The 25,939-nt window shown below is 40.8% G+C and overlaps 2 protein-coding genes across 2 annotated transcripts in view; both read right to left on the bottom strand.

The window, feature by feature from the left end:
* Positions 1-25,939, bottom strand: part of WWC2 (WW and C2 domain containing 2) — a 298,844-nt gene that overhangs the window by 104,885 nt on the left and 168,020 nt on the right. The gene's annotated exons all lie outside the window — the stretch shown is intronic.
* Positions 16,953-21,562, bottom strand: ING2 (inhibitor of growth family member 2). The gene is made up of 2 exons (XM_069855931.1): positions 21,352-21,562; positions 16,953-18,279 (listed from the first exon to the last, which is right to left on the bottom strand). The coding sequence occupies exons 1-2, from the start codon at positions 21,530-21,532 to the stop codon at positions 17,609-17,611; spliced, it is 852 nt and encodes a 283-aa protein (XP_069712032.1). The 5' UTR covers positions 21,533-21,562; the 3' UTR covers positions 16,953-17,608.

Here is a 25,939-nt window from a genome sequence, read left to right as displayed (position 1 = left end):
ATTCATCTCCACTGTCTCATTTCGGTTCTCCCTCAGAAGTGATGCTTCACATTTTTCTGCCAATCATAAAAATCATTTATCTTCTTTCTCAAGACATTTCTGTTCATTCTTTAAAACTTTAAAGAAAACCTCAAGCAGTTCTACTAACTTATTCCTATATTTAACCTTAATTTAATGCGTCAAAGTAGTTTAACCTTTTAATCATTAATTATCATTAAATCAAATACCTAATCTAGCTCTGACATTTCTTGCACAACCTGTTGATTCAGCTGGACTGGGCTTTAAACCAGCCATAGAAAGGGCTGTACATAATTAAACAGTATTCAGGGCTATGCATAACTGAGCAGTATTCTTATGACTGCCTTACGGGTTACTTTCCCAACACCAGTTCTGATTATACTCTTAACACAATACTCTATTTATCACAATCCACTAGCAATAATATCTAAGTTTTATATCAATATATTCATCATACCTCCTTATTTTCCTTAACAATTGGTCACACGAATTACAATGGGAGACATTTAAACTTGCCTAGGTAGTTGTCAGATTTGCTTTCCACACCACTAATTGTGGTTAAACAGCCTATTAGACCTCCTATGGGATTTTTTTTTTCCAATTCAAAATCTTAGCATACAAAAATGGTAACAGTCACATCAAATAACTTCAATTTCAGCTCATATTCTGTTCCATGACAGTATTTTGTCATGTCCTTCAGAGGAAGGTACAAGACAGATTATATAAAATTGCTGCCTAACAGACTTCATGGCTTTCTCAGCTCGAAGTTGCATTCTGTACTGGAGTGTGAGGTTTCAGTAGAATTTTTTTTACTGTCTGGGACCTATCATCTAGCTTACAAAGGGTTCATTATCCATACTTCAGAGAGGAGGACTTATTTCTGGTTTTATTTTGCTGTCAATTTACTTAAATAATAATATACCATGTCAGGATTTTTAATAGGCATTTTCCAGCATTTCAGTGGGAATTAATCTGTCAAATGTAGTAAATAAAAAGACAAATGTAAAAAAATTCAAAAAGATTAGCAGGAGACTCATAAATTTGAAAAACAAAACAAACCTTAAATTATGCAGTTTACAATTGTACCTCCTCAGCAGTGGCTGTTGGATAAATTACAGTGCTGTATGACACTTTGAATGTGCACTTTAGGGTTTTCTTAATTAAAGAAAATAGAAGGGGAGAATACTTGCAACTTTTTTGGAAGACAAGATATGTTATATTACACTTTCTCTCAGATGCAGTTAAGTAGCTGTAAAATGACTCTCCAATTCTCTTTTTTATTATTCTTGGGTTACTTTTTACACTCCTAATTATTTCTAACAGCTTTTTTCTTCTGTCTCTGCACTTCATTCACACTGTCATTTCAAACTTTGTTTCAGTTCTTTCTCATTTGGGTTTATTTTTCTCACTTTGAGTGAGGGTGATATTGTTGCATTCCCTGTTTTCACATTTGACTTCCCTTCTCCTCAGAATTTTATCACCTCATACTGTATTCTGGAGGGAGATGAATACATGCCAGATGCAGACTTAGAAAATATACTCAGCTCTCTGTTTGAACCTATACTTTTTTCTATTATTTCAGGGGTTTGATCTGATGAACTCATGCCAGATGCTGCATGAAATACACATTTCTTAGAATCATAGAATAATTTGGGTTGGAAGGGACCTTAAAGATCACCCAGTTCCACCCCCCTGTGATGGGCAGGGACATCCCTCCAGCCCAGGCTGCCCAAGCTCCATCTAACCTGGCCTTGAACACCTCCAGGGATGGGGCAGCCACAGCTTCCCTGGGCAACCTGTGCCAGTGCCTCACCACTCTCATGGTGAAAAATCTCCTCCTTTTGTCTAGTCTAAATCCGCCCCTCTCCAGTTTATACCCAATACTCCTGTGCACAGGAATTGCTCCATACTTAAACCAAGAAATTTAGTGAAAGATTACATTCTATGTGCATATAAAATAGTAGAAAGTATTTTTCACCAGTAAGAATTTAGGATTAAAAAATCCTATTCATAACTCAGCTTAATATCAACCTCCCATCATTATATTTTTGTGAAAGTCAGTTCTGTTAATAATTTCTTCATATTCACTCCATTGCTCTCTAGCTGCTGTATTGTCATCCTATAATCCAAATGTTACAAGGAATTAATCCTAAGGGTATATTTTGTAGGTATGAATTCCCTCATTCCTTCATCAGCCTGCTGTGTCTCCCGCTAACTGTTACTCAAGTGCTCATCCAAACATAAGCTGAAGAGCATTCTTTCCTGGTTTTATACACCAGTCCAGCATGCGCCTTTACCCAGTGTCTGAGGTTATCAAACTGAAATTCTGAGAACAAGTTTTGTGCAGTGCAGGAGGGTTCTCTCAGTGTCCTGCTCCCTGTGTCAGCTGGGAGTTGGTTATTAATTTTTGCTCTGTGTAAGTATCGTAGTCACGTAAAGAAACGAAAGGTTTTCTATAGCATATAATGGTGGGGAAGGATAGTCATAATTACTTGTGGAGTATGTTTGACAGGATTTGAATGATGAGGTTTAAGAGAAGTCCAGTGTCTGCCACACATATTAATTTGATTTTCAAATGGCACTGTCAGTGTTCTCTGTCACAGAAAAATAGTTTGCAAAGGCAAATCCAGTTGCAAGGAGTTGAGACTAAGTGTTAGAAAATGGATGAAAGAAGTGGAAAGTAAAGGGCCTCACATAAAAGAGATTCTAAAGAGAATTATCCAAAGTGCATGTTGATATCCTTATTCAGTCCCATATTTTATCACTGGTATGCCCGAAGGCTTTAAAAGCCAGATTTGCAGAGAGTAATGACATTGGGAGCACAGCAAATCATAATGTGTGCTCCATCTAGATTCTGTGCAGTCAGAGACGGGGGCAAAATATTTCAAAAGAAGCAAAAAAAAAAGCACATTTAAAACCCAACTACTGTACATGACAGTCTTTTATAGCATTAAATTTGAATATTTGGCAATCTCATAAAGTTTTTTATTCCTGAACTGCCAGAGCAGCAAGATTGTCCTTCCAATCATCCCTCTCCCAGTCATGTCACAGTTGGTACAAGAAATCCAAATCAGGCTGCATCAGAGCATCTAGGGTTTATTCTGTACCTTGCTCATCTAGTTAATTCTGACAGTATAGACCTGATGTTGTCATATACCTCTTGCACTGGATTGTGCATATGCAGCTGGGAACAACTCAGTCTTCCTTGTACGTACACTTAGTATTCAGATTTTATTTAATAGCATGACATAATAAGGCTGCTTACAAGGTGTATTTTCTCTGTTTTAATTGACTCTTGTTTTGTACAGGAATAGAAAAGAAGCCGTGGTGTTCCGTGCTGGCAAAGGAGGTGTGGCTGTTAACCTGATATACCAAGACAGTGGCTGCTGTTCAGGGAGAAGCTGTAAATGAAGACTAACTACTTCCTTGTGATCTCCAGGTAGCGAATAATTAGAAACTATATTCTTTCTTCTCAAGAAAAGGAAGTTGTGCCCATTTTTTTTAAATATTTAGGTGGCCTGTGAACTGAGTTTTTGGAGATCATACTGCCAGCCTTCCAGCAACTTTAGGTACCTAATTCCTCCTAAAAATCTGGGCTGTTACCCCTAACCTTTTCACCTAGGTGTGTTCTATCTGAAGGCAGGAGGTTTTGGCTCTCTTATGCCTCCACTAAACCTTCCAGATTCTGGAACCTACACCCTTTCATGCCTGGCAGCTGTTGCAAGAGCAAATTCTGTATTACTCCATTACTTTCAGAAGGCCAGCAGGGCTGCCCTTGCTTTACAGTGAGGTGAGTTGACCTTAAAGTATTCTTGAGAGAGCACATTTTCTTTTCAGATAATGTTACAGATCTAAAAACAATTGCTGTATTAACAGTACCTGTAGTGGTGTAGCAGCAACCTCCCTCCTGCTACGAAGAACTCTGCTGTCTTACAGGACAGCAGGCTATCAAGCAAGTAGAACTTCATAGTTCTAGCGCTTTTGCCTACTGTCACACTCTTCAGGGTTGCTGCAATTACTTTATTTGCCCTTGCTTCATTAATCGCCTAGGCTATCAACTCTTGGCATTCAGCTGTATTAAAAAGTCTAAAGTCACAGAGATAATACTCTGGAGTCTGAAAACTGCAGACATGTGGCCAAATTATCTTCAGTTCATCTTGCAGGTGAGCAGGTTGATTTCTGTGACCATTTGTTAAATAAAGGAGAATTGTTTCTATGCGTTGATTCATTTCTGAAAGGTTCCTGCAAATATATATCTCAAACTATCAGATTGTCATTCCATATTCCTGAGTTACTGCACAGTCTGTACTGACATATTTCAATAATGTCTTTTAACTTTACTATGCAACACTATTTAATTTCCTACTGTTTCCCATGAACATCTCTATCAAATTTGCAATGAAAAACTGTATGCCATGTGGTTAAAAAAATAATACCAAATGACCTTAGTGCTCTGAAATTAATCATGTGACAAAGGAGACAAGCTTAAGTGGTGAACAGGTACATTCATTCTTGTGAGAATATGGAGATCTGAACCAAATTTCATAGGAATTCTGTGAAACTTTAAGAAAATGTAAATTAACTTCCAAGGGTTATAGTTGCTCCTCAGCACTGAAATATACTGTCTAATCCTAAACATCTCTGCAAGTCTGGAAACCAAAGATCTCAATTACAGTGCTGAATTCAAGCTTCTATTGTTATCTCAATAATTCATCAATAGAATGAGTATTATTCTCAAAGACCCATCGTTGAATATGAATCTTGTATCTCCTTGTGAAGCATGCGAGATTCTAACATACATTCAATGACATTAAAGTCAAACAATGGCTTATTCTAAGAAATGTCCAAGTCTTTAAATGCTGTGCAGCTTAGGTCAGGAGAGGATACCTGAAACTTTCCTTCTGAGCACAACTGTTGTAGTAAGACACTTGCAGAGAGAAAATTTTGCTAATTTCTACATTCTCTGTAAGCCAGATCACATCAGTCTTTTTTATATGTATTGATGAGCACCCTGTATTTCACCTAGAAAGTGAACAGATCACCAGTGTAGACTTTTATGTGCTTGGCCTTGGTGTAGTTTTTATTTTCATAATAGCCATTAGCATAAAGGGCGTTCTTTTAAAATCTGTCAAATTGGAAGTATATCCAGTTAAAGTTAAAATCTGAAAATAAGCAATTCTTTAGAGTATGTTGTGTACTTGAGTGGAAACTTTAAGTCTGGTTAAGGTCAGCTGTACTTCTTAGTTTCAAAGCTACTGTGGAACCGAAATTGTGAGCTAAGGCTCACTTTTCCAGAAAAGGAGGAAGACAAAATAAGTCACTTTCTGTGGATAAAACCATCTGAGAGTAATAAAGACCTCACTGGAGCAGAAAGATGCAACTCATTCCTCCCTGTGCCTTTTGGATTGAGTTGGTTTTTCCTGGCGTTTGTGAGGTCTGTGAGAAATGTTTGGATAAGATCTTTTGGTGCTGTTCCCAGAACATGGTTCATGTGATATCAAAGAATCCTGATGTTTTGCCAGGGACCTTTTTGTCATTGGGGATTTAGAGACTGGGTTTGCAAAGGGCTGGCTGAGCCAGAATACAAAGAAAATTCCTGAGCAGCCTATTCTGGCAGGCCATCTTCTTCTGTCCAGGGCCACCAGGGACATGCAGTGGGAAACTGCACCCAAAAGGAGAATGAGCAAGGGAATGACAGGTGACAACTTTTAACTTCTTTAGCACTTCAAGGTTGGAGCTGAAACATCGGTTGTCCAGGCCATGGATTGGCACTGAAGTATGAATTATTGTAATAAATAAATGAGGTCATTGTAACCTTCCTTAAAGCCAGGGTGTCCTTGTCTTGAAGCAGGGAGTTCAAAGAGATGAAGACCAGACCGATGCACAATTATTATATTATGTTCCTTCAACTGCAAGAATTAGTGACCCTAGATAGCTGACAAGTGGGAGTAAGAATACTATTTAAGTAGCATTACTATCTCTCTAGACATCAGTCTAAACCAGGAGTTTCCAGTCTTTTTTTATCTGTAACCCGTAAGCTTTGTCACTGGCAAGGCAGTCCTGGGTGAATAGAAGGTGAGCGGACTCACTTTCCTCACTCCTTTCCATTCACCTCTTGGCTGTCTGCACTTCCAGATTTTCATTTTTGACTTCTGAATAAATGCAGGGAATTTATCTTGAATCCAGCATTGCTTGTTCACAGTAGTTATTTAAGTAGTTATTTAGTAGTTATTTAAGGTGTAGTCTATCACTACCTGCTTACAATATCCAAAAGATAAGAAGGAAGCAGGTTTTCCAAAAGCCTTAAAATTGTAGTGATCACCTACTAAGTAAATTGTACATCCTTCCTTCTGAAGAATAAATGTAATCAAAAGGTTGTAAGGAAATTCTTCCTAATGTCTAGTCTAATTCTGCCCTTCTCCAGTTTACACCCGTTCCCCCTCATCCTATCACCACAAGCCTTTATGAATACTCATTATTCTGCTTCTTGATATTTTGTAAGAGCTGCTGAGAAGCTCTTTTGTCCTTCTCTGTATTCCTTTTTTTTTCATTACATCACTTATTTCTATCTTGTTTTCATTCCATAGCTTCCATTATCATCTTGTATTAGGAAGTTCTCAAATGGATAAGTGTTCTGGGGTCATAATCATAATTACATCCATCTTTTGCTTGCTTAATTTACAGCAATGGTTAATTTTTGAATCAGGAATTCTACAGTATGTCTTCCTAAAGATCAAATTTTAAATTATAATAAGAATTTTACAGCTTGTGTTGTAACCAGAATGCTTTTTTTCCCACAAATGTGCGAAGTTTATTAATAATCTCTGCTGTTTACTGTCTTCTGCATGTATAAAGTATGACCAGCAGGTTGCATTTGGCTTTACTATGAACAGTTTCCCATTGGAATTACTGCACATGGTCTCAGCTCTGTGTTCATTTGACATGATTTACCTCAATTTTCTGTCATGATGGCATTGGGTAAACAGGCAGATCAGCTGGAGAAGTTATTACAAGTGCATATATGTATGTATACAGTAATTCATAGGTTCACAGGAAAGGGCTTATGCCTAGAGGTCCATTTGGCTTTAAGGTTCATCGACCAACACCACTTAGCTACTTCTATAAATAAACAGGCTAAGATTGAGAAAAAGGTTGATATTTCTACTTGGATATAAACAAGATAAAAAATAAAAGTGTTGACATAAAGCTGCAGAACAGTTCTTGAGCTTGTGACTGACTGGTCAGATGATCTCTTACTCTCTAGGTCGCTGTGTGTTCACGCCACACACACCATCTCTCTTCGTTCAGTTTGCGAGCCCTGTGCCAACTCTGAATCTTTGACAACAGAACATCCATCTTCTTTCCATACAACACTGCCTTGACCTACATGGGTCACTATCTGGTGCCTCCCAGCTATGCTGAAGAAGAGAAAATTCACAATATCACGCTGTGAAACTTCGAAATCAGAATGATAGGTATTGTTTGCACAAGCTTAAATGCACTTTTCATGTTGAAAAGTGACTGCTAGGTGTAGTATTTATAAAAATAACCAAATAGTCATGAATATTTGCATGAAACTACTCAGAAATTATCAAGCACACTAAGGATTACTTGCTGAAGATGTTATCTAGTAGCTAAAAATTCATGTACTTATTTTGTTAGTCTGTTCTGCCAAAAATTAGCAGTTATCAAAGAAAATACTTCGAAGCATTCCTCCAATGTTTTTTGAATAAGTAGAAATCAAAGTATAGGTTCCAGGTTTGCTGCTTAAAATATGTGAACATACATTGAATTTTCTGAGTGTGGGGAATATTATTACTTTGTTATTAATTAATTACACACGCAACGAGTGTAAGTAGAGCTGTAAATCCCATTAAGAGGTCATTTATTAATATTCATAGAATGGTTTGGGTTGGGAGAGACCTTAGAGATCATCTAGTTCCAACCCCCCTGCCATGGGCAGGGACACGTCCCACCAGATCAGGCTGCCCAAGGCCTTGAACACCTCCAGGGATGGGGCAGCCACAGCTTCCCTGGGCAACCTGTGCTCCATATTCTGCTGAGGCCCCCGTTTAAAAGTGCACCTCAGCGTTATCAGTTATTCAGGCTGTTGAACAGAAGATGTAAGCATCTGCTGAAGAGCGTGTTTGCACAACACCCTTGGAGAACTGGGTAGAGAGGAAAGGTGCAAGCTGTTCGGAAATAATATCAGTTCATGTCAGTGGGAAAATAAAAGGTGTTTGAAAGCACAGTCAGACTAAAAAACGAAGCTTCAGCTATAAAGAACTGAATGAAAGTATGTCATTTTTACATTCATCAGATAAGCACAGCTTCTAAATGGAATTTAGTGAGAAGGAAAACTAGGACTAGAATCTGGGCACATTTTACATATCTTTATATGCAGATTTACTTTGGCCATTAAGGTTCAAGGAGGAGCCTTATCAAATGATCTGTTATTTTGGCAAGCATGCTAATATGATCTTAATTTAATAACAGCTTTTTTTCTGAGTTTTTTTTAAAGAAAACTCTGCCTAGAGGCAGCATTCTAAAATATCAGGATTCTTTTTTAAAAAAAGCCAACAAAACAAACCAAAAACAATTAATAAAACAACAAAACCTTAATCCAGAGAGAGAACAGATGCAGGAATGTCTCTGGTTACAGTCAGTGGTGGACTTACAGGATCTGAATTATTAGGAAAAGTTTTACATATCTTCTCAGCTCATTTAATTCTTGTGTTTTAGCAGCCCTTTACAGTCAGCAGTTACTGAAGCTGTAGCTCAACTACTCTGATGCACTCCACAAAGTCAAGCCTTTGAAATCTGTGGGTGCTTTCTTCTCTGCTGTTGTGCCTCATGCCAGCAAGTGAAGATGACAAACTAAATAGAGACAGAGGTATTCGCAAAAAATAATTTATTAAATACAAGATGTGTATCTGACCTGCTTCCCCCAGACCAATTCTGTCTCTGTGGCAACTGCCACAAGCGGGTGACAAAACATTCAAGATTTCTCTAAAGAAAAATTTAAACACTTAAATGTCACTTTTCAAGGAAGCATTGTATTTTATCCTCAGAAGGGATTCAGAAGTGCATAGCATGTTTACAGGTAGACAAGCCTTTTGGCATGTAAAGCTTCATCAGCTAATGCATTAAGGTCTCTCCCCACAGCAAGCAGAGCCAATGGCTGCATAGGCATGGGAATTAACGCTTACTCCATTAACTTACCTGGCCATGCTTTGGGAACAGGAAGGTGTGTCTTCTCAAGCTGAGTTTTGGAATAGCTCGAGTATAATAATCGCAAATTTTATTGCAATGTTCTTTACATAAAATCACCCAGAAGTACTTTCACAGTTTACTACAAATATTTTCATAGCATAAGAGGAGAAAGACTCAATTATTCTTACCTTCTGCTACTGAAGAAAATGTAATTATAGCGTAGATGAATTTGACAGTCCAGTGTATAGTATCGTTAGATTACAGATTACTGCATTGCAAAAAGTAGCCAATAAAACTATGTATCTTTATTTAGAAAATGCTCGATGGTCTGTTTCTTTATGCTTTCTATTATTATTCAGCATTTACAAGTAATGATGAAATTAATATGAAGAGTTCTTCACAGAGGCAGAAATTCCAGTGTTCTAACTGATACTCAAAAATCGAAGTAATTTACTGTTTTACGAACTTCTTAAAAACTCTCCAAAGCCATTTAATAGTGACATCAGCTTGCATCTTGTGCCCCAGGCTCTACTGGTTAACTCATAAAGCAGTGTCCAACTGGCAACGCAGTTGTTTGTTAGCATCTCAATAATATAACTATGGGGGGAAAAGAAAACATATTTTATTTTTTTTCTTAGAGAATTTACTGTCTATATGTATTTGAGTATGTTTTTGTTCATATGATAAAAGTTTGGGATCCATTTGAACACCAGCATAACATTGTTCCAGGTTATGAAGGTGCACATCATACCGTGATGAGCTAACTCCAGCTGCTAGAGGAAAGGGCAAAGCAGTCCTACTTGCAGGTCTGTAAAACTAATTATTATACTGTGAATGCTTCTACAATTCCATTTCTCATCCTTCTCCAGTAATAAATAGCACGTTAGTATTAAAAATTTACAAGACAAAATTTCTAAGTAAGCAATAAGGTAGATAAATAGTAGACTAAAGCTCTAAAACTGGTCTTGATATTATCTTGGTTTTATTTTGAGAAACGATGGGTACTTTCTCCTTTTAAATGGGATATGGAAGACTTAAACTTTGCTGTCTGATGAGGTCAAAAGGAGTCTCAGAATATTTCTGTGTCTGCCCAAAGGCAGCTGACACACTGGGGAGCATCCAGCCCCTCTTTTTGTCCCCACACTGGAGAGCAGAATCGGATCATCCCACTTACCAATCCCTCCCTGCCTCAGGCACCAGCCTGTTTTAATAGCTCCAATAGTTCCTCAGACAACAATTAAAGGCATTCTTCAGGGCCTGAAAAGCACATAGTCCAGAGAGGACAGCGTTTGAAAATAGTCAAAGAAGAAGAAAGCAGAACTAAGGAATTAACAGTCCCAGATAACCTTCATGCAAACAGCAGAATTTTGGGGGTGGTTGTTGTTTACCACAGGTTACCTTTACTCAATACTTTTAATGTAGGTTTATATTCACTTCCACCACCCAAACTAGTACCTTATTCGTTGATAACCTCAAACAGCAAGAAAGTATTATTCTCCATACAAGCTCAAATGGGACACAGAGCTTCCATGGCAGAAGTACGAATGCTGGGGCACCTGTTGGCAAATGAATTGCAGAAACTGTCCATCTCCCTCTCCATTAAAAACAGAACAAACCAAAAAAAAAAACAACAAAAAAACCCAATCACATCCAATACTGTTCCTCCACTGCCAGCATAGTACCTGTCTGGACTGCTGTATCCCAAATGACTCTTGCTGCATTCCTCAACGGAAGGTTACAGTCACAAGGAAATTGCAGTCTTTTCCCCAAAAGTATGAAACAAATTTACACATCTAAAACCTGTCAGATTTTAAAATGCATATTGCATATGACTACATAGCATCCGGTTTGCCTCCCACAAAAGTCTCTGCCTCACTCAGACCATTCAGGAGCAAAATGAAGTTTGAGGTGGTATCTAGAAGCCTACCATTTCCTGGCCTGCCTGGTGACCTAAATAAAACTTTCAGTATTAGGTTTTTCCAAGATGTAATTTATACTGTGCCTGTCAGGAGTTAAGATAGCAGTTGCCATGGAGCTTTAATCTTTTTTTAGGCTTTAGTCAAAGGAAGCTGAAAATCTGTATGCTGAGTAAAACCCTGCTCAACAGAATTTTATTTAAATTGGGACAGGATTTTATCCTAATTTCTCTACTGAAAGTTATTTGTAAAGGTTCTAGAATTCTTGTTACTTTATTCTGTTTCTCAGTAGCATACAAAAGTGTCCTTCTAGGCTTCATAAATCACACTACATTCAGGCACAGAAGTACCAAAGTTGGTTGCCCCCCACACCTCCAACTATAAACTGTAACTTTCTGTTAGTCTTAACGTGCGCAGCTAATCACTGTAGTGATTCATTCACCATTTTTACCATTTTCAGTGAAGGTACTCTTTAAGTATGCAGAAACCAAACACTGAGGAGGATTTTATTCTCTATGCACCCACTAAGCACTAATCCCTGCACTGGAAGACAGGCCTTTGGGACAGGAGAAGTAATTACAGTTTGAATATGTGTGTATGCTACTTATAACTTCCTTGATGTATATTTAAGAAAGAAATAAGCATGCGATGCGTGAAAAGCATCTCTGAGAAATACCAAATTGCCCATGGTATAGTCAGTAATTCTCTACTAGAACATGGTTGCAGCAAAATGGAAACACAGTCCAGTCTAATACTTGCAGTTAAAACATTGCTGACTTAATTAAAATTGAACTTGCCCTACCCCATAAACCAAAAGAATGCAGAAATAGGTGGAGAAAACCAAAGAATTTGTCAAAATAAGCTTTTAGAACTCTTACCCTAGTCCAATAGAAAATTACAAAGGATTCAGATGCAATGTGAGCTTGATCTTAAGACGAGACTTGGATTCAAAGGCAAATGGCAGCTTCACTTAGTGAAAAAATTGCCAAAATTTTCACAGAATAAAACAGTTTACTGGCCAGCTGTAGTGGAAATCCATAATCCTCAAGCTGTTCCAAAGACTGCAGAGTAATCAGAAAATTGGCACAAAAGAGACTTCAAACTTTTTCAATTCTTTCATGGCATATATTATAAAATAGGCACGTAATAGTAAAAAATAAACATCTTTTTCCTTCTAGGGTATATAAGTCTATGGGACTTGAATAGTTGTGCAGTAACATCTGGTTTTACCACTGACAGCAAAATGTCTTACTTAACTGGCACTGGGCAGAAACACAATTCTTGTGGTTGAGTGGAAGCCTTGCTTGTAATTTTGAGAGCATCAGATGCAAAACCAACTGTCCATTCTGCTGAAAGACGTATTTGTAAAACTATCCCTAGCAGCCAGGAAGAACCTCAAGTAAACTAGATTGTCTGAAGACACAATTGTTCTCTGTGCCCAAGAAAAGCTGTGCACTGTGAATAGGACTCTGAAAGCCATAATGGTCAAGGAAACTGCTAAAGTAATTCAAGTTTTGAGAGGTGAGATGAATAAGATAAGAGGTGTGTATCTTCAAAAACTGATGCTTTACTGTGAATTGCAGGGAGATACACATCTCTGTTCAACAGTTTTCAGCATTTCTTGAGTTCAGGTCCTACAGGAAACTCTCACAAATAGTAAGCACAACTACTTTCCTGACATGATCTCTCCAGCCTAATGCAGACCTTCCTAGCACACATCTCCGTTAATCTGTCTGGTCTGTGGCATTCCACAGGTCAAACCATACCTGGTCTGCCTCAAGCCATGTTGACAGGGTTGCTAGTCCTAACAGAGGAAGATACACGACTTCTAAGATCTAGCATAAGCAAGTTGCTTTTTCTTTGCCCAGGACACATTTCTTTGCCGAGACACGCTGAGCAGATAGGGTGCCTTTCAGCACTAATACATCTCTCATTTGAGTTTAAAGCAGACTTCAGCAAGCAACGGCTACCAAGATACTATTAGGTTTAAAATATGCAACAGAATAACTTCAGACACACTTTACTGCCTAACATCATAAAGTATCTACATGATTTGCAGGTGCTTTTATCATTGCTCTGTTAGATTCAGGTATGTATGGAAAAAGAAAAGAAGTCTAGGTTAGATTGCAGCATTTAGAGCAAGTTCAGCTTTTATATAAAGCCTGCAGTATTTTTGCAGCCTGAGGTGCCAACAGCAAAGACTTGCAGGGACCTCTTAATGAAAGAAATACGTATGCAGATAAGATGGAAAAAAGACTTCTAAGCCCTTAACTTGCTGGTGTGGCAATCGCTGCAGTTTTGTCCCAGTAGACCAGTTGTATTTTACAGGGTGCAGTTCAGCCCAGCTGAGCCTAAAGAATAAAACCTCAGATTAAGGCTTTAAGAATCAGATATGTTGCAGTCAGAAGCTGTACAGGCCACTGAAGTGTAAAACCAGCTCGTTTTTAAGTATAAACGCAGACAAATGGTAGTGGTTTCCTTCAAGCTGAAGTTAGAGGCTCTTAAATGAAGAAAAGGTCTTCAAAGTTAGGAAATGCCATCTTCTTTCCAAAGGCCCGATTCAGCTGTAAAAGAACATTCAAAACGGAAAATCCTTAAATTCAGAGAAGGATGGGGTGTTTCACTTGCCGCCCTTCCGTTGCAGTTTCACGACCTGTCAATACCACACTGCCACTTCTGGATATGTAGAGCAGTTAATATTTGGCAGGGAAATACAGTTAAAACTAATGTGAATACGGAAGTATTATCATTGTGCTTTTTAGCAATCAACAGGTATAAGCACAAAACAGCACGTAGGAGACTGCATGCAAGCAATGTGCACCTGTCGTAGCTCATAATTAAGTGTAACTGGGTTCAGGCAGCTTACACAACAGGATAAAGCAATACCCAGCCACTGGAGGAAACCTGTATTCATCTTGTGTACTACTCCAGACTTGCCAGAATTCCAGAATCCAAAAAGAATGCCATAACTGCTGGAGATAGCAAGAATGGCCTTACAAAACAGTAAGCTTTCTATTAGGTGTTTTTTTTTGTTTCAAGTTTGCTTCAATTAAGTTATTATTTTGTCAAGATTAATCAAACTAGTCCATGGCACAATAATCAAGAAACACTCTTGCTCTGATACCATTCCTTTTAAATATTTCATGGAGATCTTTTTCCACTGCTGAACTTTAGTTACTTCAAAGCTGAAAGGCAAAAAGCAAGCACTTAGAACTTCACCATATTTTCACAGTCTTTAAGACTACGTTACAAAACGTAACCTTGACTTTTGATCCACACTGACTTTGCAGCATTAATTTTCATAGAGGAAGCAGTTTCCTGTGTAGTTACATTCACCTCCATAAGCTTCCAAAACACGTTGCCCACTTTTCTTCTTCTTCTTTTTTTTTTTTTTTTTTTTGCAAGAAGTTAGACTTATTTCATGACAGTCAATACATACCTAGAAAACGAACTGGGTTACTTTTCATTTTCACTTCATTAGTGAGCTTCATGCCTTTAAATAACAGAAGTCAACATTAAGAAGCAACATAAGAGTTCTCTACTTACCTTTCTCATTTCACACCAGCACCTTATACACGTCTTCAACAATTACTATTGATCTTCTATGAAATCAGATGCAAAATCACAAAATCTGGGTTTGGCTAAAAAAGCTGGTGAAATGCTAAATGCCAGATAACGTAAGATATTTTCTCATGTAAGTTTTAACAACAAATTAGCCAGAATATTTAAAAGAGGTTATTTTAGATGCACACATGTATATTTGAGGCACACTGCTAATCTGCTTACGAACAGAATTATTTCTGTATTTGAGGAATTTTGTGTATTAGGGAAGCAAGTGCTGTTTTCGCAGCAATATCATCACAGGAAACCTTGAGGATTCATATTCCCTGCTAGAAGGGCCATTAGCATAAAAGAAAGCATCCTTGCATTATATATGGTTATCTGGACCACTTTCAGAATCTAAAACTTTCTTTCTGTAACACTACAACACACACTTCCTACCCTATCAATTATTCCAGATGAACTGCTACATAAGGTTCCCAGCTTTCTTTTCTGCCTTGGAAAAAAGGTGTTTTTAATTTAGCCAGCAGAAATTCAAGCTAATACTTTTCAAGATAAACTAGTAATGTTGATAGTTACAATTTAACTTGTACTTTGTTCTGCATCTTCTGTATATACTTACGTGATGTTTGTTTTTTAATACTAGGTGGCATATTCATTTTAGGTAGACATTAGTTGCTGATACAATCCCCAGCCCAAAGCTTCCAACTAGTCTTTCCAAGAAGGAAATTAAGGAGTCATTAAGCCATAGCAAATAGAAAAAGTAAAATGTACCAAAAAGACTTCCAACACTTGTCTCCCATAGCTGTCCTGATCATTCTCCACCAGTAGCCATGATCCAGCCCCCTCCAGAAGCCGATTTCGGCAAACTCAGATTAGCCGCTAGGCCTCGAAAGCAAGATAGGGCTATGGGATAAGATGTACCTTCTCACCTACCCTGGTAGTCAGAGCCTTTACAGTAGTTTCCTGCATGAGCTCTTTGCTTACTGCAGTACTGTTCTCCCCAGTGGAGCCAGTCCACTTAATAAACCTCCAGATTAGAGCAAAAAATTAAGAACGCTGGCTTTACGCTCTCCTGCCATATGTTAACTAGTATTACTTTCAAATGCTAAATCCTGTTAAAGAATCATTAAAACTGTGGAAACAGGCTCAGTATTTTATGTAGCTTATAATATTTAGTCTTCTGCATTGATTCATACCATCTGGTCTGACAGTGCTGAGGCTTTCTTTATGCCAACCGTAGTGCATTCAGCCCTCCAACCCCAGCTGTCACAGCCCTCTGGTGGAGATGCAGGAGGGAGTTCTGATGGCATTCATCCATCATGCTTGCTTTTGCTCAGCTGACTTCTGGGCTGCTCTCAACTCAGAACAACTGCTTTTCAATCAGCCTTGGACAGGGATGGTCTCACTTCTCCACCTTTGTGCTGTCAAGAGAGACTTTCGCAGCAAAGAGCAGAGATTCATGGGAATTTCTGAGTGCTTGCAGCCCATCTAGAGACAATCCTTGCACCCAGCCCTCTAGAGCTGTGCTCTCTGCCTTGCCAAGCCCATCGGGGCACAAGCAGCCAGTCTCGAGGAAGGAGCAGGAACTCTAGGTACAAGCTTTGATACACCAGGCACATCACTCCCTTCTGCTCTATTAGCATCTCCCAACGCAATGAAGCACAAACAGCTGTTTTCATCACTTTTGCATCTCCTCTAAGGAGAGGAGGTGAGGAAGTTCACTTAACTACCACGAAAGTAGTGTTTAGTAGCGGCATACTTCAGGACAACATTGCTACTTAGCCTGTCACAAACCTGCCAGGATTTGTCTACTGGCTCTGTGCCAGTCATGCTTATGTTTTATTTATTATCTATCAAAACTTTTATTGAAAGCTTTTGCCTCCAGGCTTTTTGGATTGTTGCCAAGCCCAAGAACTATAGTGCTGTGCCCAAACTCAGGTGTGGCCACACATGTACCCCAACACCACTTTAGCAAAAGCAAAGTTTACATCCTAAAGAATACCAGTCACATTTCATCTCTCTATAGAGGAATTACAATGAAGTTCTCATCATCTTTGCAACTTGTATTCCCCCAAAACGTCAATATCCCCTTCTCAAGGGATTCTGATACCACCTCAAGGCTTATATAGGCAGTGGCAAATCACAGATAATCAAGAAAATAAGTTTCAGTGTTAGAGACACCATCTTAAACAGCAAGGACCACATCAGGATGTTCACTGGAACCCCAACAAAACCCCCTAGGAATATCCAACACTGCTTATACACCATAAGTCTATCATATCCAAAAATTGACTCCCAATTGTAAAGTCACAAAGACAAGAGTTTAATATTGACAAAAAAAAAAAAAAAGCTTAAGTTAGTGGTATTTTCTTCTGTGAAATAACATACCGGTCAAATGAAAGTCACTGAAGAAGTCTGCTTTTAGCTTGGAAGACTTTTACAGTTACAGCTGAAACTAAAAAACTAATTCCAAATGTGTGATGTTAACACGAAAACTGAAAACTTAAGACCTGGGATAAAGAACAAATTCAGTTTGTTAGGTTCTAGCAGTTACACGAGGCCTCTTAGTGCCTCACCTGTAACATGAAGAGTTCTTCAGTATCTTTCCCACCACCATTATTTCAAGATTCACAAAATACTAATGGGGTTAAATTGATACCGAGCGCCATATGCTTGCAAGGTCTTCTGTGAAGGTCTGAAGCCACCCTGTTTCAACTATTTGGTTATTCAGTGCAGAAGGTTAAAGATCACAGAAGGTATAACAGCTTTTAATACTCCATTAATATTATAGATTAAAAATTATTGCATAGTCTTATGCATTTCCTAAAACAGCGTTCTCTGGAAATTAAACATTTTAATATAAAAGGAGCAACTCTTTAAAACATGAATTGCTTTCACTACCTCGATCTTCTATCCTTTTTTGATTTGTCAGTACATTTGTCCATTGTTTTCTCATTGTCTCCTCTGCACTTGGGGCAATACCATTTCCCCTTTGGTTTGTAGGTGAGTCCAACGCAAGAAAAGTGGAACCACTCAATAGGACACTGTTCATTATCACATCCTATCATTTCACCATAAGACACTTGGTTGCATAAGCAGTAAGTTGGTTCATTGGGATCAATTGCAAATTCTACAGGTGAAACCTCTCTCTCTTGTTTGGCTTTGGAGCGTTTTTTCTTCTTGGAAGATTTAGATCTTTTTTCCTTAGGTGGCTGATCGTCGCAGTCATCAATACCATTTGCTATATGGCACAGATCACGGCTTTCACTGGTTCGCTGGCGTCGAGGTCTACGTGAAGATCTCTCTGGCTGGCAGGACTCCATCTTTGCCTTTTCTAGAGGCTTTTCATTCTCAGACAGATCTTGAAAACACTGAGAATGTGTTTCCATTTGCCGGGCTCTGTTCTCTACCAGTTCTAGCATCTGAGTAACTATTTGAATTTTTTCATCTCCAAGTTCTTGGCTGTTGATTAATGCACGCTGAAGGTGCTGCTGCAAGCGTTTCTTCTGAACAGGATCATTTTCTGACTTGTATTTTTCATAGACATCATCTATTTCTTTTAATGCTTCTATAAAATATAGATAATAGAAATAGTTACACAAGATGGAACATGCTGAAGGAAATATAGAAATGTATTTCTAAGTGATGAGAAATACTACAAGTTTTAATTATAGTATTTCCTAGTGGGCTAGATCAGATATTTTATGCAAGTTGCATGTGGTCATCAAACTTCATGCGTTTAAGATCACAATTTGTTGCAAGAAAAAAAAAAAATCTCATGCTCTAAGAAAACATTTTTTAACTATTGGAAAAAGAAAGGAAAACCCAAGGAAAGTGGCCACAACTTCTGGAGTGTGGATAGTCCATATCCTGCCTCTGTATGACAAAGCAGGAATTTCTGTCGAGTCCTTACCACCATATTCCAAAGCCCTGGCCTACAAACCAAAGCAACAGCTTATTGTATTGCAGGAAGAAACACAGAATTCGTATAATGACAGGTAACACTCTAGAACTAGAATATCCAGGTCCTCTGCCTTCCTCCTGTCATTCATCTGAAAGTTTGGTATTACACTTTCAAGTAGACATAGTTATAAAAGGAGTATGAAAAGTGAAGTTATACAAAGCAAATTTATAATTGGGACTTAAATCAACTTAAACCACTCAAAACGCTTTTCCCAATCAAGACAAATAACAGCAAGTCACATTTTAAAATTGAGGCTGAACTTCTCAGACTAGAGGACCTACTGTTTAGTGGATCACAGGATATTTTTAAGCAACTAGTAATGAGTGGTTCACAGTTTGACTTCTAAAATTTTTTTTTTTTTCTTGCAAGTCATGCAAGATAACTGGATGAGTTGCCATGAATTTTTCATACAATTCAGTTCTTGGGAGCAAGTTTAATGAACCCAAATATAAGATTAACAAATGCCTTATAATCCAGTCATAGTCTGTACTCTATTGTTCTATACTGCTGGATTTGAAATTTTTGTGTATAGATCTCGTGTAAATTCTGGGCTAGAAAAGACAGAAATTGCTGTTGTGGAAGGAAATAGATAGTGGAACTGACAGTGGAACCTGATGCACCATGTTAGATATGCTACCGGTTCCTTCAGAAACAATTCCATTTGAACAGGCAAGGGAATTTATAAATGATACTAAACTATTTACTTCTAAAGTGAGAAGATACGGAGGATAATCTCTCTCTTTCTAAAAATGTGTGTTCCACAAACTAGCTTTCATTTTTTAAGTACTTATCTGCACTGTACAGTTGTGAAATGATTCAAGCTTGCACTAAATGGTAGCCATAGATCTCAACATTGTTCACAGTGATTTGTTTCCTGCTGACATCTTGAAACAGTAGCTTAAGCGTGAATGGACACTTTTTACTATAAATTCTGAAACCTGCCTCACGAGAGGAACCAAGAGCATTTTGTTCTGTTCCAGACTTTCACTAAGGGAAGATAAAAATCATTACTCTGCCTGTCCAATAACTCACTCAACCTATTTTTTCTCAGTGCTAGCATTCCAGCTACCATTAAAAACACAAACTTTGTTCCCCTGAATCTTCAGCTGCATCTGCTGCCCTGATGGGGGAGGGAATCTCACTCTCTGCTCCTGAAAAGCATGAAATAAGGTACTTTGTTGGCTGTTGAACTACAAAGACATAACCAGAATACAATATTCTGCATGCACATTATCCCCCACCTTTTTTGGGGGGTGGGGCCAGAACACGGGGGAGGAAGGTAGGTGTAGTGACATGGTTTTCCCTGTATTGGGAGCACCCTGCCCAGAAGAATCCACAAGCAAGAACTGTTTGCTTTTCACATGGTAACAGAGAACAGCATTCATCCTACATTGATTAGGTCCTGGATACAGCCCATGAAGATAAGCTGAATACTTTAAATGGATCACCATCCATTAAAGAAAGGAAAGAACTTTTGGATTGACTGAGATCCAAGTTCACCAAACTCCTTGTTGGTTCCCCAAGTCTGGGGAAGGCATCCATACCCAAGTAAACAGCTGGGAAACCCCTGTTAAAATAAAACAACAACAAACCAACACACACACTGAAAAAACCCAAAACCACAAAACAAGGCAGGGCCAAGTGCTCATTACAGATAATCTGAATAAGTGCGGTGGAATTAAGCTAAAAGGATTTCAGTTTTGCAAGCGCAGGAATACCTTGCCTTTCCTGCATGAACTATCAATACCTTTTAAATTACCTGCAATTATACAGCACTACTTTGACATCTTCAGAATGGGCCAACAAAAAAAGAAATAGTATCGACTTTTTAGGTGTTTCAGGGTTTTGTTGTCTTTGTTTTTTAAAGCAGTTGAAGATTTCGGCAAACCTCTACTTTGGCCCAGATGATCAGAAGGCTAGAGCACCTCCCATAAGAGGAGGGGCTGAGAGAGTTGGGCTTGTTCAGCCTGGAGAAAAGAAAGCTCCGAGGAAACCTTAAAGCGACCTTCCAATTCCTGAAGGGGGCCTACAAGGAAGCTGGGGAGGGACTGTTTACAAAGGCTTGCAGTGATACGACGAGAGGCAATGGGTATAAACTGGAGAGGGGCAGATTTAAACTAGACATGAGGAGAAAATTCTTCACAGTGAGGGCGGTGAGGCACTGGCCCAGGCTGCCCAGGGAAGCTGTGGCTGCCCCATCCCTGGAGGTGTTCAAGGCCAGGTGAGATGGGGCCTTGGGTAGCCTGGGCTGGTGGGAGGTGTCCCTGCCCATGGCAGGGGAGTTAGGACGTTGTGATCTCTAAGGTCCCTTCCAACCTAAACTATTCTATGATTCTATGAAATAGGTGATATAACCTACATAAAAGCCCGTATTTATCCAAGACAGAGCCCCAGTGCTGTCGCCACAGATCAGGCGAAACTCAGCCTTGCCCAGAGCTCAAAAGTTTATGCCTTTTAGACTTTAGAAACAGAAAACCGTGCGAAAGCCTGTCCTTATATACCCGCGAGCGCGATTAGAAAGCTAACGGCTGGAAACCCTTCACAGCAACCGTCCGAAAGGCACGAGCTCCCGCTCCCAAGCCTCCCCCGCCCCGCAGCACCCCCGGGGCCCCGCGCAGGCCCCGGTCCCCCCCGGTACGGGCGCATGTGCGGTGCCCGTTCCCGCGTCCCGCCCACCTTGGCACTGCGTGTCCATCTCCCTGAGGAGCGAGGCGTTGCGCTGGATGTCGAGCGGCAGCGACTCCACGCACTCCAGGTAATCCTGCACGTAAAGCGAGAGCAAGCGGGCCCGCTCCCCGCCGGGCCCCGACACCAGCTGAGGCCCCGCCAGCATCATCCCCCCCCGCCAGCAGCACATCCGCCGCTCCGCTCCCCTCGGGCCCCTCACGGCGGGACGCGGGGCCAGGCCGGGGCAGCCCCTCGCCTTTCCCGCCGCCGCCGCCGCCGGTGCCGCCGCAGCCGCCGCCGAGCCCGCGCGGAGACCCCGCCCCTCCCCGCGCGCATGCGCGAGACACCCCACCTCCTTCCACCGACGCCCCTAACCCCCTCCCAGCTTTGCCCTTATAAGGCGCGGCCGGGGGTTCGCATTCTCCCGCCTCGCGCTCGCGCGCGATGCGACTGGCCCGCCGCGCGCGGCGAGGGGCGGGGCCTCCCACCCCAAAGGCGCGCGCGCGCTTCCGCCCCAACCCCCACCCCCCCCCACCCCCCACGCCCTCTTAAAGGCGCGCGCGCCCGCCGCTCCCGCGGAGTAAGCGGTGGCCAGGGGGACGGGACCGGACCGGACCGGACCGGACGGACGGACGGACGGACGGACGGACGGACGGATTACACCCCGCCCCGGCCGGCTGCGACCGAGCGTCCCGCCTCTCCCGGCGCCCGGTGGTTCTGGGCGGACGGGCGGGGCGCCGAGCGCGCGGACGCGGGGCGGAGCCTTGTGTGGGGAATGAGGGACGGAGCCTGTGGGGGGCGGGGTCCCGCTTAGGGGCGGGGCCTGGCGGGGGGCGGGGCCTCTCCGGAGCGTCCCGTCTTGCCGGGGCCTGAAGCGGAGGGAAGAGAGGAGCTCTTAACTTTATGTGTTGAAACCCCGGCTCTTCGCACGGTCCCCTCGTTTGGTTTGACATGTTTTGGCGCACTGAATAACCTGACAGCACGAAAGCTCTCAAAATTCTGCCCCCCTCGGCCTGCTCTTGTGAGACCTCGTCTGGAGTGTTGTGTCCAGTTCTGGAATCCCCAGCATAAGAAGGAGATGGAGCTGTTGGAACGGGTGCAAGGGAGAGCTACAAAGATGATCAGAGGGCCAGAGCACCTCCTGTATGAGGACAGGCTGAGAGAGTTGGGGTTGTTCAGCCTAGAGGAGGCTCCAGGGAGACCTTACAGTGACCTTCTAGTACCTGAGGGGGCTACAAAAAGGCTGGGGAGGGACTGTTTGCACAGGCTTGTAGTGATAGGACAATGGGGGATGGCTTTACATTGGAAGGGGAAAAATTTAGATTAGACATCAGGAAGAAATTCTTCACTATGAGTGGTGAGGCCCTGGCACAGATTGCCCAGGGAAGCTGTGGCTGCCCCATCCCTGGAGGTGTTCAAGGCCAGGTTGGATGGGGCCTTGGGCAGCCTGGTCTGGTGGGACGTGTCCCTGCCCATGGCAGGGGGGTTGGAACTGAATGATCTTTAAGGTCCCTTCCAACCCAAACTATTCTAGAATTCTAACGCACCTTTCCAACGGTGCTCTGTCTGACAGGAGGGGAATGGAAGTACGTTTTATGGCCATAAAATACACATACACAATAAATTGCTTGCAGATGGCTTGTGTATTTCTCTCCCAAACACTGCTGTGAGCTCTGTCTGCAACAATTTCTTTATTTCTGAAGAGCAGTTTTTATTGTGAGTTTTGTACCGATAGCACGGTGACAGGCTGTGTGCAGGGAAGGGAAGTTTGTGTCTGATACTCAAGTGTACTCCATGGTCAAGCTTTTCTCAGTGTAGCAGCTGACAGGATGAGGTACTTCATTAGTTCATGTCCTCCAACTATAAGAAGCAGCTGTTTAGAGTATTCTTGCCCGTAATAAGAGCTACCTGATTTAGTTCTAAAGAAGAGCGAAATTATTTGTGATAAACCATTACTCAGGGAAGCTGAGTGGCATTTTACCCTGTGGAATCAATTCAGAGAATTTTAAATAAGGCGTCAAAGACATTTTAGCCTTTTTAAACCCACAGCCTGCCAACAAATCTCCCAGTTTTGACAGAGTATCCTGTCTTTCCCAGGGGTGTAGCAGAACTTGTGTCAAATATTGGCAACAACAAATATAGAAGGAAACAAAAAGTAGAAATCTATACTTTTAGCTAGATATTTTTTTCCTGCTGGGGGAATGATATAAAGTGGATAGAATCACTAACAGTTTGAGAGTTCATTCCTATTCTCTCTTTCTGACATTTCTCTCATCTTCACTACATGAATAATAATTTGTAAGCATCGGGGGGTGGGGGGTGGTAAAATCTTGTAGACTCTCAAGACATCCTGAGGAAACCTGTGCATTTTGTAGCATGTTGCCTTTACGTTTCCAGAACCTAAAAAAATATGGGGAAAAAATATGACACCTGGCAAACTTAGAAAAACAACATCAGAGATGATAGAATCCAAGGGTAAACTGAAAAAAAAAAATCCAGACCCATACAAGCACCTTCTGTCTTACATTCCTACCTATAGGTAATTGGCCAGCAGTAGAAGATCACCCTTGGTAATCTTGTAGATGACATTTCAAAGTGGTGTAATCTATAGTAGTTGTCAAACAGCAGTGTGAAGTGTGCAAAGATGTTGCATAGTCTCCATCACGGGGTGTTTTTGGAGCCCAGCTGGATAAGGCCTGGCACAACCTGATCTGGCTGTGAAGCTAGCTTGGGTTTGATGAGCTCCAGAGGATCCCTTCCAGCTTATTTTTTTCCTGTGAGTCTGTGAATATGTGATTTGTGCCAGACAGCCCCCCCTGGCTGGTCCTGTGACAAAGTTAGTGTGTTCAATCTCACTGTCTTCATCTGACCAGCCCGTGGATCAGCATCTCACATAATGGCAGCCTGCAAGTGTTATTTTCATAGAATCACTAGGTTGGAAAAGACCTCTTGGATCATCAAGTCCAACCATTCCTATCTGCCACTAAACCATGTCCTTGAGTACCTTGTCTGCCCGTCTTTTAAACACCTCCAGGGAAGGTGACTCAACCACTTCCCTGGGCAGCCTCTGCCAGTGCCCAATGACCCTTTCTGTGAAAGATTTTTTCCTGATATCCAGTCTGAACCTCCCCTGGCTGAGCTTAAGGCCATTGTCCCTTGTCTTGTCACTTGGGAGAAGAGGCCAGCACCTTCCTCTCTACAACCATCATTCAGATAGTTGTAGAGAGCAATAAAGTTTCCCTTCAGCCTCCTCTTCTCCAGGCTAAACAACCCCAGTTTCCTCAGCCGCTCCTCATAAGGCCTGTTCCCCAGCCCCTTCACCAGCTTTGTTCATCTTCTCTGGACTCGCTCCAGAGCCTCAACATCCTTCTTGTGGTGAGGGGCCCAGAACTGAACACAGGATTCAAGGTGCAATTTTCTTAAGACCCCAGCTCACAGAAGTATTTGAACACATTCTTAACTTTCAACTCATGCAGCTACTAAGCTGGTATCGCACTTGACAGTGATTTTCATATGCCTGCCTCTAACATGTTGAGTAGTTGTAGCCGTAGATGGGCATTTTTGCCTGGGTTAGCAATGTCAATAAAAATGAATGAAAACAAAGTTGTAGGCAGTACTTTCAAAACATGTTTTTATTACGCTGGTGTTACTCTGGCCAAAAAAATCAGGAAGTTTGCAACTCAGTGTGTTCATGTTCTTAAGAGGACACCTTCATCTTAAAATCTGTAACGCCAGTAAAACCAGATGCTTCTTTAATGTGTACTGTTACAGCTCAGGTTAATGAAGTTAAGCCTTAGATCGTTTTATGCTACCTGTCTTTTTGCACAAATAGATGAGGAAGTGAAAATAACTTAGTTACCTTTACTTCCATCAGCAGTAAACTGATGGAACTTTATTGTATGGTGTTCACTGCTGTCCCTTCTGAGTAACTGAAGCATAAATTGATTTTTTTTCATAGAATGTTATCAGGTGACACTGTACAGGCGAAAAGCATTACCTGTATACGAGTGCAAAAGGACATGGGTTAGTGTAAGTGATACGATATTCTTTAGAAAGTTGTTGGCTGTTCTGAGGGGTTGGGTTTTTGCTTATAGTGAGTTTGAATGGCTGTGTTGTTCTGCCATCTCATGAAGAAATAAAGCTGAGAAATAGATTTCCCCAACAGAGCAGAAAACCAAAGCAGAAACGTTCATTAAAAAATAGCACGTTATTTAAAATGAAGTGTTAATCACAATTAAATGATAATTTAAAAATAACATTTCGGACTCACTTTTTTCCCCGATAAGAAACTATGTGTATGCACCGTTGGGAAAGAAATAGCCAAGAAAGTATTTTTAGAATAACTCAAAACATTACTTACAGGTGTTTTCTGTGCTAAAAACTTGCTGGTTGTCACTATGGGGGAAGCAGTATCTAAGGTACAGTAAAGATTAGCTAAGGTTTCCTGAATTTAAATGTTGTCTGCTGCTTTCAAACACTGAGGTTAAGATGTAAATTTTGAGTAGTCTTAAGAATGCAGCAGTAACATTAGGCCAGATTTCCCTCAGAAAAAGAAGCCTTAGTTTGCCTATGTTTGAAGCCTCAGGGGAGAGGGGAA

The sequence above is a fragment of the Phaenicophaeus curvirostris genome, chromosome 4, assembly GCF_032191515.1.
Source record: "Phaenicophaeus curvirostris isolate KB17595 chromosome 4, BPBGC_Pcur_1.0, whole genome shotgun sequence".
In the NCBI taxonomy this organism is placed as follows: Eukaryota; Metazoa; Chordata; class Aves; order Cuculiformes; family Cuculidae; genus Phaenicophaeus; species Phaenicophaeus curvirostris.
Note: the sequence above shows the minus strand (reverse complement) of the source record. Positions and strands in the feature narration are given on the sequence as shown.